The sequence below is a fragment of the Leptonychotes weddellii genome, chromosome 7 (genome assembly GCF_054177405.1).
Source record: "Leptonychotes weddellii isolate Sample4059 chromosome 7, ASM5417740v2, whole genome shotgun sequence".
Classification (NCBI taxonomy): domain Eukaryota; kingdom Metazoa; phylum Chordata; class Mammalia; order Carnivora; family Phocidae; genus Leptonychotes; species Leptonychotes weddellii.
In genome coordinates this window covers 7,310,626-7,325,395 of record NC_138375.1, presented here as the reverse complement: position 1 = coordinate 7,325,395, position 14,770 = coordinate 7,310,626, and the positions used below count along the sequence as shown (strand labels likewise).

Below are 14,770 nucleotides of genomic sequence, written 5' to 3'. Positions count from 1 at the left end.
CCTGATGGCCCCGCCTCTTGGCTCCGCGCAGGCGCACACGCCTCGGGCCAGGCCGGGCTGTCGCAGGCGCGGGCCTGGGAGGCGGCGCTTGCGCAGGTGAGGCTCCGGCCCCTTTTTGCCACTAACTGGCAGTTAAGGGCGGCAGGAGCTGAATGTTTCACCTAGAAAAGGACCTTTTGATCGATTTCCCACTGCCAAATGTGAAGGGCGAATTCACGAAGGACCCCCCTCCCCCACTTCCCCTTGCTCTGGCTACGTGAAGCTTAAGGACGAGATGACTCTGTCGTCCTCGGTAGGAAGCCGTTACAATCATGGGGTCTGGTCGGTGCAGGTAGCACGAGCCCCGCCCCCGAGCTCCGCCCACTCCCCCCCGCCCCCGCAAGAAGGACCCTGGCCCTCCTTCCTCCACGGCCTCGCTCATCCGGCTCGAGCCCCTGTCTATGCAGCAAACCGTCCCGGTCTCCAGACCTTCACACATGGCTGTTCTCATTGCCCATTCGTTCTTCCGATATAAGAGCCCCTCAAGAGTTTAGACAGTGGGCGATTTTCAGCTCAAGGAAGATTCTGTTTAACTTGTTTTCCTAAGCGAGACAGAATGGTTGAGCCTGATTGGGTCTAGAAAACATAAGCCGCGTCTTCTGATGCAGTAGCTATGGGTCGAAGGGTAGGAGAACTGCTCCGTTCTGGTGAATCCAGGGCAGCGTACAAGGTGTGAATCATAGCTGCGTCTACCCTCAAACCCACTCTGAATGAATGAAGCCCTAAAGCCCGCCTTCCCCTGCTCACCTCCGGCCAGGAAGATGGAGAACTAGAATGAGCTATTGCCAGGAGGAGTCAATGACAAGCCCTTCCTCCTGCCCTAGAGGCATCACCCCCAACCGTGACTCCAAATTAACAGCACTAGCAAAAACTGAACACAGTCACTATTTAATGTTGATACAATATGGGAAAACAAGGAATCTCATACAGTGATGAGAGAGTATTAATTAGTACATTTTGGGGGCCATTTGGCACTATATTTTGATGACTTAGCAATCGACAGATTTATCCTACAGAAGTACTAGCCTGAGTATATAAAGTAATGTGGACAAAAATGTTTACTAAAGCACATAGTAAAATGGGTAAACTGTCTTTTAGAAAACTTAAATCATAATCTTATCCACACAACAGAATACAATCAGCCAGAATTTTAAAATGAGGTAGCTACTTAAGTATTGACATAAAAAGATGTTCATGAAATATAAAGAGAAAAAAAGCACCCCATAGAGCAGAGTCTGTGATAATATGAGTTGAATGTACATTTGCCCATAGCACATTCTGGAAGCAAACACTAAACTCCTGACAGGGGTTACCTCTGAAAATTGGCACATAGCTTTCAAGTTTTATTTTAACCATATACACATTATTTTTATTCTGATTCATCCATTTATTTACTCGAGTATTGAATGCTAAATATGTCCCAAGAACTGTTCTGAAATATAGTAGTAATCCCCAAATAGTTTTAAAAAAATCTCTGAAGCTTCAATTCAAGTGGGGTAAAACATACAAATATAAATAAGACAGGAAAACCAATGTGATGTGTTAATACATACGAGAGATAAAACACAGCAGAAGAGTCAGGAATGCCCCAGTAGCTGCAATTTTAGGAATGACACTTCAGTAAAAAATGAAGAGCTTGGGGAGAGCCTAGATGAAGAACATTAAGGCACAGCAAGCAGCAAGTGCAAAGGCCCTGAGGTTTGATCTGTTCTGGAAGCAAGGAGGCTGCCAGGAGCACAGTGAGCACAGGGGGCCTTAAGGCAACTGTGAACTTGGGACTCTGAGTGTGATAGTTAGCTCTCTGAATAGAGGACTAATGTGATCTTAGATCTGAACACGATCATTCTGGATTCCGTGTTGAAAATAAATGGAAGAGAGACAAGAGAGTGTGGGCAAAGGCCGGGAGCTCAGGAGAAACTGCAGCGACCCGGGCAGGAGAAGGAGGGTGGTGCTCTGTACCAGGATGGTAGCAGTAGAGGAGGTGCAATGTAGCCAGAATCCGATTCATTTCTGAAGACTTGCTGTTCAATTGTATGTGAAGGTTGGGAGAGAAACAAGGGTCAACGGTATTACCAACATTCTTTGTTTAGTGATTTTCATCCAATTGCTTACCAACTGAAATGGGGACGTTTGAGAAAATAGATTTGGGGTAGGGGCATCATGAGTTCTGTTTTGGACCGAAGTTTGAGATGTCTGGAAGAGTCCACATAGACAGGTGCACAGACATGTCTGGAGTAAATATGTGAGTGATCTGCATACAGATGGCCTTTAAAACCACGAGAGTTGAGTGAGATCACCAAGTCAATGGGTGTAGGTAGAACTGAGGTCCCAGCTGAGCTGGGCTGACAGGATAGGGTCAGTGAGGGAGTTTGGAAAGGAGAATCCAGACAGGCAGGAAGAAAATGAGGGGAACACTGTGTCCTGACAACCAGGAAAATGGTTTCACTGGAAAGAGGAACCAACCATTTCAGGTGAGAGCTGAGAAGGAACCACATCATTTAGTGGTGGCCATTCGCGACCTTTACAGGAGCAATTCCAGTGGAAAAGTGCAGCAAACATCTGATTGTAGCAGGGCTGGAAAAGGAGAGGAAAAATTGGAAAGAGTGAGTAGAAATAGCTGTTTGAAGGGCTTTGCTGGAAAGGAATGTGAAATGGAGCAGTTGAAGGAGTTAGTGGGGTGGAGATTTTTCTTGTGGAAGAGATGATACAACATCTGAATGATGGGAATGACCCACCACCACTTATGAGGGAGAGGGAGAACTGCAGAGCAGTGCCTCGAGCAGGTGAGTACTGTGATCTAGTGAGCCCGTGCAGGGTGGGGGGACCCAGGGATTGCACGTGGGCCCGGGGGCAGTGTGCAAACGGGGCACGCACGCTGGAGGGGACGTGTGCGGCCTGCACAGCCTGGGGAGCATATGGGCACAGGTGCAGGTAAGACAGTAAATTGACAATGTGAATTTGTGAAGACTTGTTCTGATTGCTTCTGTCTTCTCGGTGAAATAGAAATGAAAAGTCATCAGCCAAAAGAGAGAGAAGAAAGGTATGAAATGACCGCTTAGAGAACATATATGAACACTGGTTATTACTTTTTGAGACTGAGATGTAATTAACATGCAATGAATTGCACAAATGTAAAATGTACAATTTAAGTTTTAGCATATGTATACATGTCAAACCAGAAGCACATCAAGATAACAAACACATCATCCCATTTCTTGATGCCCCTCTTAAGTCCCTCCAAGCCCCTCCCCACCGATCTGTAGGTCTGCTTTCACTCAGCATTGAGACTTGTCCATGCTGTGTATATCAAATTAATTGCTTTTTTTTTAAATTGCTGAGCAGTATCTCATTGCATGGATGGTCACTTATCTATTTACCTGTTGACAGGCCTGTGGATTTCCAAGCCTGTTCCCAGCCTTGAGCTATTACAAATAAAGCTACTAGGAATGTTCATATATGAGTCATCATATGGACTTACTTTTTGCTTGGTCAATAACTAGGATTGCTAAGTACTTATTGTCATGTTTTCAGAACTGCCCAACTAGGGGCGCCTGGGTGGCTCAGTTGGTTAAGCAACTGCCTTCGGCTCAGGTCATGATCCTGGAGTCCCGGAATCGAGTCCCGCATCGGGCTCCCTGCTCGGCAGGGAGTCTGCTTCTCCCTCTGACCCTCCCCCCTCTCATGTACTCGCTCTCTCTCATTCTCTCTCTCTCAAATAAATAAAATCTTTAAAAAAAAAAAAAAAAAAAGAACTGCCCAACTATTTCGCAAAGTAGTTATACCACTTTGCTTTCATACGTAAAAAGATTTCAAAAAGATTAAACCGTATAAAGCAGTGTAAAGGGGACTTGCTCTCCCCAGGCTCCTGGTTGTCACTGAGTGAAGCACACCGCAGGAAGCTGGAGCAGGCCTGGGGCACGGCCCAGCACAGTACAGAGTGCCCAGGGGGACCCTGCTCTGCATTCCTCAGGGCATGCTAGTCATACCTGGACTAGAACCTTCTGCTTGTTTTTCTGGCCCTTTCCACTCTAAGGGGCTCCTTGAAGGCAGACACCATACAGCGATTCAACTGTAGTGCTCAGTACAGTGTGGGAAGGAAACAGACACCAAAGCCAGAACACTGTGGGAGGAGGAGGGGAGAGAGTTACCTCCTCAGACCTTAATCCACTTACGCCATCAGTGTTCTGTTGGCAACAAGAGGGGCTCTACAGCGCGGCGTATGAGGGGCATTACCAGCCACTTTCTGAGATCCACCATGCAATTTTCTTTGCTGTGAAACTTCAACCTCACAGATTACAGATGCCCTGTGGTTCAAAGAGCATTTCTCCTACCATTGCTGCGTTGAAAATAAAAATGCACTTGATTAAAAAGAAATTTTAATAAAGTTTTGAACCTAGAAACAGAAGGATCTGTTCACATGGGGCTTCATGCAATTCCTTCCTTTTTCTGAGACTTACAGTCAACTACATAAAATGGACTTGACTGGTTTTACTCCAAGTATCCACTTAAAGAGAAAACCTGGTGAGGCTTTGGCACGTGGATCCTGTAACCAGGTGCTGAAGTGGGTAGCATCTTGCCTGCAGCTCGAGAAGAGGGCCTTCACTATTCCCAGTGATGCTGGTCTATTAGTACGGTGAGGGGGCAAAGGGGAAGGGATGTGTTCTCTGCAACTCTACTTTAGAACTTAGAACAGAAGAGAGGAACTATAATCACATGTAACTTCTTTTTCTATGTAACTATATTAAAAAATACCTAGATCATCTATCTATGCCGATTAATAATGCACATTTCTGTAATTCTGAAGCAATCTTACAATGAAAAAAAAAAAAACAAAAAAACTAGGCTACAACTAACATTCACTTTATTCAATTTTGTTCTCTTGACTTAGAAGGCAACAAACCACCACATAAAAAAGGGAGCATTTTAGAATATATACACATAAAATTGGTCTGGGTATCTAAGGTGTTTGCTTTAATAGAAAATTGATGTCCCAAATAACTACGTGTTCTATTTACCCTCTAAGACAGTCATTCCTAGGCCTTACAGTCATTACATTTCCATTACGGTACTACTTTACTCTCATGACAGAACGAGGCACTCATACAAAACAGATGGGAATGAAAACAGATATACACTGTCCTAACTTTATTGTATCCATGCCAAACATATTGCTAGAGGTTTGAATGAAACCCTTACCTAAAGTGGTTGCTTTTAAAAATGACACAGGGCAGTAAGAGGGAGAGAAGGAAACGTGCCCAAATTAATAAGGAGATACAGACAGCCCAAGGGAGTGAGAGAATCTCCACAAACGAGGTTTTTAATAATACTTTGGTGGCAAGACATTTTACTTTTGTCTCTTCTTGATGGGAACTGAGTAGGCAACATTCTAAAGCAGTCTTTTAAACATAATCATTTCATTTTACAATGTATAAAACTGGTCATTAGAGCTTAAAATACTCAATCCTGAAAGTGAGAAGAATAGGTAGCTAACCTGTGAAGTTGAAAAAAGTGCCAGTGTTCTTAAGACTGGCGCTACATTCTCATGTGTGTGCGCACACGCACGTGTGTTGGGGGGGTGTAAACACAATACAATGGAGAAATGTCCACTGCTTCTTTGTTTTAAAAAGTCATGAATTCAACCTAAATTCAAGAGTTACATTTTAATAATAGCATTTGCCAATACAGAAATGACATCTCTAAGACCAAATCATTTAAGAAAAGGTTATTCTCTATTACTTGAATAAGGGAAAGAAAAAAACACAAGAATCCACAGTAATAACAGCTATATTAGATGTTGAAATAAAAAATTACTTTTTGTTTACATCTGGAATTGAGATGTCCAATTTCCACTGTTTCTCCAGCAAACAGGAAAAAAATCACCTAAAAACATGGAACTTTAAGGCTAGCTATACATAAACTTCACATTGGCATTTTCTTCAGTTTTCACCTCAACTATTAGTATTTAGTAGTTTAAAAATCAAACATAATTTGCTAATAAGGAACAACTGCACACTTCATACTATGACCATTTGATAAGTGGTCATGTGAAACTAACTCCCAAATGTTGATTTGTTTTCAATTTATAAAGTTAAAAATAAAGCAAAAAGGTCCTTCCTAATTAACTTCCTTGAAGACATGTAAAATGAAGCAAAACTATGCTATTTTATATAAAAAAAAAATCTACAGGAAGAAGGGCAGCAATACTAGGACTTTCTGAACTAGAGGTTTCAAATGTTTATAAGACTGTTGGTTAATAATAAAATCCTGATGCTACCCATGTAAATATTATGCCAGCAAATGCTTTCCTTACGGAAGTATTCATCTGATCGAAAAGAGGACAAAGCACAACTGAAAACCAAGAGGAAATCCTTAAGTACAACAAGATAAAGTTATCACCAGTGAAATGGAGGGCAACTTTTGGCCATTCATACACATTCATATATAAGTTTGGTTTTTTTTTTTGTTTTTGTTTTTTTTTACAAAATATCTGGTAAGATTCATTTAAAATTCTGTAGAATAACAATTTTTAATCTTTTATGGTATCTGCCTAGAGCTCTTCCTGGTAAAACAGATAAATGTGTTCCAATGACTTTATATCAAGATCTACAAATTCTCTGAAAAATTAAAAAAGAAATTTAAATTAATATAATCAAGTTATGTGACCAATTGATAATATTTTTCTCCCAAAGAGAACAATTTATATAGAAACACACCACAACAGGTGGCATTACATTTTAAAATGCTCTTAATTTTTTAAAGTAGGACTAAATTTCTAAGTAAAGGTAGGGTTAAGCAAAGACCTTATTTCAGATTACAAGAGAAAGGACTGCTACAAAGTGCCAAAAAGTGTAACACTGAACCCTAAGTCAAGCTTTTTTTTTTGATACTGATGTTTTAAAATATATTTTTAAAGTAAAGTAATCACCACACTTTGGGAAAAATTGTTGAAATATAAAACAACCAGAACATGTTTGTTTTGGTAGCTTATGTTTGGCTGACTTTAATATTTAAAAAATCTTCAGATTAGACTCTATACATTTTAATACTATATGGAAACTCTTTAAGAGTTCCTGAAGACCTATGCTGTCCATTTTTCTCTGAGAATTTCTAGGTTATTATTCAAAAGCAAACACCACCCTTACAATATACCATTACCATTAAATACTTGGATTATGTGCCCAACTGTTCTATTTCTCTAAACTCCTTACTTGAAGCTTTGGTTATAAGGGGAAACCAAATTTATAAGTATTCAGTTTTCTGAGATTTTACAACACATTTCCAATGAAATACATTCTTCACTCCTATGTTGAAAGGCCAGCTCAAGCCAGCTTCCTTCTGGACAACTACAATCAAGTTGGTTTTATTTGTAGTTCAATTCTGTAAATAAAAAGCTCTGGCAACTTTGGGATTTACTCATGGAAAACTAGGAAAAATGTACTCCCTAATCCTCACCCAACGGTGCACTAACCAGCAGGACCAGGTGTTCTAACCAGTCTTCTCTAATGCTGCTGGTCTAAGACCACAAACCATATCTACATTTAAGAAACATCTCAGTGTGTTCTAATTCCAGTATGATGCATTGTTGGTGATGTTATTTTATAAGACTTGTGATCCTGCATGACTTCTGGCCACTGCTGCCAAAAAGGAAAAAAAGACAGCTGTGTATGGAAAAGGGGGGCTGGAGGGAACTAATGAAAATGTTCTTGTGGACTTGTTTTCTCTAAACATAGACATGCCCCTAACAAGCACAAAATCCCAACCCCTAATGCTGATCACTAGGAATATTAAATTATCAAAATTAAAAAGAATTTCCTCACCTAGCACAAGATACTATACAATATTATAAACACAGACATGTGAAAAAAAATCAAGCAGTAGAAAATGTACAACAGCTTTGGTGCTATACAAAATAACTTCCAAAAACGATTGACAGTGAAGCACAGAGTTCATGTTCTCTTACCACAAACACTCCACTGCTGATTTCTACTTGTTTCCTTTCAAGTTCTTGGTGAGGTCTGAACAGCCAAGAAAGACAGAATGTACAGTTTACTTAATACGAACCGCTAGGAACACCATGATACTTGCGCTCCAAAAGACGTCATTAAAAAGTCTTGCCTTTGCACTATGGCTCTGTGGCACGTTTCCTGTCAAGATCACAGCAGGTCCAAAATAAAGTGACAACTAGATTTAATAAATTAATATACATTTTGTTTAAAGATGTACAATGCACATTCTGTTTAATCCAAGGTTTTAGGGTATCCAGGAACTTCTATTTACACATGTACAGATCTCAAACAGCTATGATGTCGGAAGATGCAGGAAGGGCAGCAGAGCCTTGCACTGCTGCTCTCTGAATGCTGAGAACACAAGTCAAATACAGTTAACTTAAAAACAATGCTGAGAGATCACTGGGAAAAATCTCCAAAGAGAGAAGTCCACAAAAAAGGACACGTAAAGGCAAGGGGAAGGTCAAGGTAGCTGAGACAACCACTTTATTCTTGGGACGACTGTGGAGGTGGCGGAGATGTGCCTTGTTTGCCAGATTTCCGTTCATAATTCACGAGGCGTTGGCCCACAAGGTATCTAGGTTGTAAAAACAGGGTGGTTACTCTTACATGATCTTACATATTTAAACATTCTTCCTAAGAGCAGCCAGGGATACAGTTTTTAAATGCAAATCAGATCATTCCAACTTAAAACCCTGCAATGGTTAGATCGGTAGAAGGGAGCTCGAGAATGAACACCTGGCAAGAGGCGCACAAGCAGCCACCTCACAGGGAGTTGCAGGCCAGTGGGAAAACAGGAGAACGGCAGATGTTGGAAGGTCTCAGATGCTGGGCAATGGAGCATGTGCTCTGGTCCATATGTCAGGGGTTCTCACAAACTCACACACTTGGGAGGTAAGGCACAGTAAGCTTTTTCAGGGGATTTCTCTGGTAAAGATATTTTATAAAACAGCTTAGTGGACAGATCCGAAGAAAAACAGACTAGAATTATGGCCTTCAGAAAGCTAGGTAGGGAGGCAAGGGGACCGGAAAACCTCTAGCTCTAGAGAAAAGGAGTAATCAAAGGGCAAAGTTTTCAATGAGGTCAAAGGGGAGATGGCAGAGAGGTGAGTGAATGCAAGGAACAGAAGGCAGGAGGTTGTGGCCCAAGAACAGAGCACTGTGTGTTCCTAACTCACATGTTATGTTGAGAGGGAGGAAAGGGCCAAGGATGCAGCCGCTGCAGAACTAGAAACAGAAGTGACCATGCTGGAATGACAAGATGTCACATCCCCAGGACGACAGCAGCCATTGTGGAGAAGCAGTGGTGTGCCTCACTAAATGGGGGGATTGGCCTGCAGGTTGACCCTCGGAGGACAGTGGCTGACCAAGCTGAGGACGTCGCAAAGAGCTCCAGGAGGCCGGGGTGACAGGTGCCCATTTGGAGTCAGCACTGCAGACTAAGGAGTGGCCTGTAAGTCCTTAGCCACCTGTGCAAGCAGGGGAGAGTGAAGCCAGCCCGTGACAGGGTGGCCCGGGAGCTGGGTCTTTGAGACCCAGTTTACTCATCAATAAAGTAAGAACAACAGTACCATGTCCCATGATCACTGTAAGAAACAGAAAGCATACAAAGGCCATGGCAACAAAGGCCTGGCATGTGCTAAAGACTCAGGGTAGAAACTTTCACCATTACTTTTTCTACCTTGACCTTCACCTACCACTTTTCTGCTAATAAATACTAGCCTAATGAGGTATTTTGGCAGTTTATGCCAAGTAGCTTAACGTGTCACTTTTTAAAACATTTCACTAATCCTACGGTTTCTTCATCCATGATCCCACTGTTTAATACTTTCTGTCTTCCCAATTCATTTCTAAAAGTTTACGACTCCTTTCCACACTGTTCCCCAACTAACAAGTGGATTTTTAAACTGTGAGAATTTTATAAGTGTTTTAAACAATGACAACTGAATTGACTCTAATGTAATACACACAGCTCTACCTGACATACACGTCATCACAAAACATACCAAGTCATGTCAAGGGGTTAGCATTACGGCAATGAAAAGGCAATGAAAAGCATAGAAAGAAATGGTGTGAGTTAACTTGCCCAGGACCAAAAAGTAACTCAGTGGCAGAAAAAGGAGACTCTGAACACATCCCCCACTTTCCCTAATGCCCCAGCACCCTCTTGTGCCCTGGCCGGCCCCACGCACAGCCCACGCTCAAATACTGCTAGAGAACAGGTAAACAACAGCACCCAAGATGGGGCCTCTAGGGAGCCTGCACTTCAACAGTTTTCTACATGAAGGAACAAATGGGGAGAGAGAAAAGAGTACACTGCGCTGCAGAAAGTGACAAATAAGAAAGGCTGGGAGGGGGGTGAGAAAGGACACCGGGGCAGCTGAGCAGGGGAGCAGGCCGGGGCACAAGCACTGAAGAAGAAAGCAGCAGAAGCCGAGGCCGTGTCTCGTTTGCTTTCTGCCTGCAGAACTTATTCGTCATCCTAAACAAGCAAAGTGACACGAACTGACATTCATCACTGACATCCCCCCCTCTCTGTTCTTTCTTGGTGGACAGAATTTTCTACTCTGACCGCCGAAGTGTACTTGTCCTTTTACTGCCAGCAAATGCTTTGGAGAAACCTTGAACATCCTGAATTTCATTCTTAAAAATATTACTCTTACGAATCCTCAGAGTAAATAAGGTGACCATATAATCTGCTGTCTAAACTGAGACACTCACAAATAAACGGGGGTATTGTTAACAAGGACACGAGATGGCACGTGTTCACTGGGACTTTCCAGGCAAACCCGGATGGAGAGTTATAAACTCCCCTTCCCTGCTGGACACCACTAAACCAGAAGAGGACTCAGCTTTCTGTCAGAACACGGAAGGTGAGAGGGCGATTATCCCCGGAAGGTGTTTCCCTTGGCCGCTGTCAGTCTCTCACTGAGGTCAGGTCACAGTGTCCCCCAAACAGAGGCCCTACAATACTTCTGCAGGGGCCTCACAGCCTCCCTCAGCAATGATCAGAGTAACCCAGTGGTCCCCCGCTGCAGGCAGGGCTGAGGCAGGTTGAGTCCTCATGCAGGCTTCTTATTTTTATCCAAAACTATTTAATATATTGTCAGACCAAAACATTTGGAAACAGACTAAAAACTATTTGGAACGGGCATTAGAAAGTCTTCCTCCCCTTTCCTAGTTTCTCCTAGTCTTTTCATCTCCATAAATGATAACTATGTATGCCCAGTTGCTTGGCCCAACTGAGTCCTTGATAACGCTTTCTTCACACTCAACATCCAATCTGTTAGCGAATCCTATTAATTCTACCTCAAAATATATCCAGAATCTGAACACTCTTCCCAATGATGACTTATATTAGAAAGAAAAATTAAAAAATGAGACATCTTAAGCTAGATGAATGGACGTCTAGACTTACTTGTCATTTTTAATGTGTTCATAAAGGCGCTTGAACTGGCGGACCTGGAAGGACAAGATCCCCATCAATACCACAACCATCAGTAAAAATGGATAAATTCGCCGGTGGACCAAGTTTTGCATTTCCGCAGTAACACCTGTAAAACCAAAAAAGAAAAACTCTAAGTGTATGTGGAAGGACAGGGAAACGAAAATATGTTCTTCCCCTAGGAAGAAGGGACTGGTGGTGCTCAATTAAAACTGAAACTCGTGTGTGAAATGGAGTAAGGAAGGCAGAGAGACTCAGGTGACACAGATGACCTACAAGGTTTCTGACTCATGCAGCCTGTTGGGTAACACTAGTCACTGAGAGGGGGAACTCAGGAGAAAAAGATTTGGAGGGGAAAACTTTGTGCTTATCATTCTGAACATATGCTGGGTTTAAGGTCCTGTGAGGACTCTTCAGCACACAATTGATAATATCTAGTTATCAGCCCCTCTTTGCTTTTCCTTTTATGGTAAAGAACGTTTTGAAAATTAAATATAACAACATTTTCCCTTGATTTTACAAGTATGGGATCACAGCACTTCTAGTCAGGAGACAACCTGAAGGAAATCTGTTCCTATTTTGGGGACAGTGTAAATGTTAATACTTTCTCACCTAGAGAAAAAAACTATACCAAGGAGCTTTATGATTCTCCAAATCTTGCCCTAAGTTGTCAAGTCTAAGAAAAATAGTCTTCTGAAATCACTGTTTTAGCTAGATTTATATTTACAACTTAATCATATGGAGCCAGACGGCCTATGATACTGGAAGTGACACTAATATAGTGGTGTTCATAAAGGTGCTCTCTTCAGCTCCCCAGCCAGCATTACCCACCTAGTAAAGGAACAACGCCGGACGCTATGACGTAAGGTACACACAGGGAAAGCAAGAGCACAGAGATCACTGGCGCTGCCAATTTACGAATGATATAGTGAAGGTCAATGTTCCGGATGCCATTTGCATAAACCTGAAACATGAAGGAGAAAATCAGAACAAGGATACATGACAAATTCCTCCAATTAACAGAGCAATCTCTACTGAATCCAAGCCACAGGGAGTTAAATTTATTGGTTATTTTTCCCAAAGTCAAGACAAATTTTGAACACCAACCTAAGTATGGTGCTCACAAAGTTTTTACAGAAATGCATTTACTTCCTTACACTTTGTAGTTAACTCTGCTGAGGGATAAAATAAGACACCAATTGAGAATCCTGACTACACTAGCTTGCACCATACAATGCCAGACACATCCAATAATGTTAGATGAAGACCACATAACCTGAAACAACGGCACACACATCTTGTGTGAGTGATCTGTATTATTACTCAAAATTGCATTCATTTCATCTGAATATAAGAAAACATTATCAACAGGAAACATGTTCCTGAAAAGCCTGTATAAATGAAATTTTGACAAATCAAAGTTATTTTATATAAAAATTTAATATGAAAGAATTCTACAGTGAATTTTTTTTTACTTCAAGAATTTCTACAATATTTTCATCATATTCAGAAAGTTCTAATGAATAGTACTTCAGGGGAAAGAACGAATGGAAGTGGGAAAACTTTGGGAATAACGGAAAATAAAGATGGTGTGCAGAGGGGGACAGAAGAAGACTGTTCCTGTTTTCTCCCCAGCACTTGAACTTGTGGCCCCAGCAGAGTACCCTGCAATTCAACCCAATCCCTCAGGAATGGGCCAGAGCATTCAGATGTGCATCACAATAGGCTTAACCCTCCAAAGGCATGCTTCCAATCCAAAGAAACCTATTTAACCCAAATGCATTTAAATCAATGCAACAAGGCACCCCAGTGTTTCTCAAACCTTTTACTCAAACTTACACATATGTAAGAGAAAAGAAGGCGTCAGAGAGCAAAATATTAAAAAGATCAACAATGTTTCACAGCCTCCAACTGTGATTAAACCCTTATTCTTCACACTCCTTTGCAAGGGCCAGAGTCTCACCTGGAGACTCCACAGTGGAGAGATGCATGTGAACATACAGCAACTCCCTGGCTCACCCTACCTCCAGAAATCTCTGGGTTCAGGAATTTTTTTTGACAATTTTCTTGTGCATACTGAGCTGAGAACTACTGTCTTTATTTCCTATACATCAAAAGGAGATGTACCTTTACTGCTACAGAACTGTAACACCTATTTGGCACTAACCTAAGGATAAGAGTGTTGCCCACAAGTACATTTTCTAGACAATTAAAATTTAAAGAAGTATGTACCAAAATCTGTTATGTTAGTTATTTTAGATAGAAATCTTCCTGAAGTGAATTATCGTAATTCCCAGCCTATTATCAGAGTACAGAAGCACAATCTACTTTTTTCAAGGTTATCACCACAATGATCAAGTTATCTGACAGTTCCAACAATAGAGTAATAGTCTTAGGTGCTATGCAGCTAGAATATTCCCAAACAGCTTTGCTTTTTCTTAAATTAAGATACGTGTTTTTATTTTTACTATTTTTTAAGGCTCTGGGATATATATATTTTTAAGTTTTTATTTTAATTATAGTTAATAACATACAGTGTTTTATTAGTTTCAGATGTACAGTTTCAGCTTTACTTTATCAATCTATTTTTTCCTGCCCTTTATTATTTTTTTATTTTTTTAAAGACTTTATTTATTTATTTGAGAGAGAGAATGAGAGAGAGAGCATGAGAGGGGTGAGGGTCAGAGGGAGAAGCAGACTCCCTGCTGAGCAGGGAGCCCGATGCGGGACTTGATGCCGGGACTCCAGGATCATGACCTGAGCCGACGAAGGCAGTCGCTTAACCAACTGAGCCACCCAGGCGCCCTCCTGCCCTTTATTTTTAAAAAGATTTATTTATTTGAGAGAGAGAGAGAGGGCGTGTGTACAAGCAAGAGGGGCAGAGGAGAGGGAGAGAGAATCTCAAGCAGACTCTGCACTGAGCACAAAGGTGGACACAGGGCTTGTCACGACCCTGAGATCACGACCTGAGACAAAACCAAGAGCTGGATGCTCAATCAACTGTGCCACCCAGGTGCGCCTGCCCTTTATTTATTGTCTTGAACAGTAACCGCTTTACTCTACTACAGATTTAGAAAACTGAATACCAAGCCTACATCAGAACTCCTGCCCTGAAAAGAAATCATATATGCTAATTTTGGCCTTTACTTTAGACAGGGTTTTAGGTACTCTAAGCCACTGGTTAAACTTCAGATAAGGGAAGTTTTAAAATAGTGGCTGATGAAAATTCATGGTGATAAAACAGCGAACTGTCTTCTTCTTTTAAAAAAAAAAAGTTATA

General features: G+C 41.5%; 1 protein-coding gene across 4 annotated transcripts in view; it reads right to left on the bottom strand.

Annotated features, from left to right (window-relative positions):
• Positions 1-8,209: 8,209 nt before the first annotated feature.
• MARCHF6 (membrane associated ring-CH-type finger 6) overlaps positions 8,210-14,770 on the bottom strand; it is a 75,372-nt gene continuing 68,811 nt past the window's right edge. For all 4 annotated transcript variants that reach the window (XM_081825876.1, XM_081825875.1, XM_081825873.1 and 1 more), the window contains 3 exons: positions 12,322-12,454; positions 11,464-11,599; positions 8,210-8,622 (listed from right to left, as the gene is read on the bottom strand). In XM_081825876.1, coding sequence (XP_081682002.1) covers positions 8,532-8,622; positions 11,464-11,599; positions 12,322-12,454 — 360 coding nt within the window. In that variant the 3' untranslated portion in view covers positions 8,210-8,531. The remainder of the gene's footprint in view (positions 8,623-11,463; positions 11,600-12,321; positions 12,455-14,770) is intronic.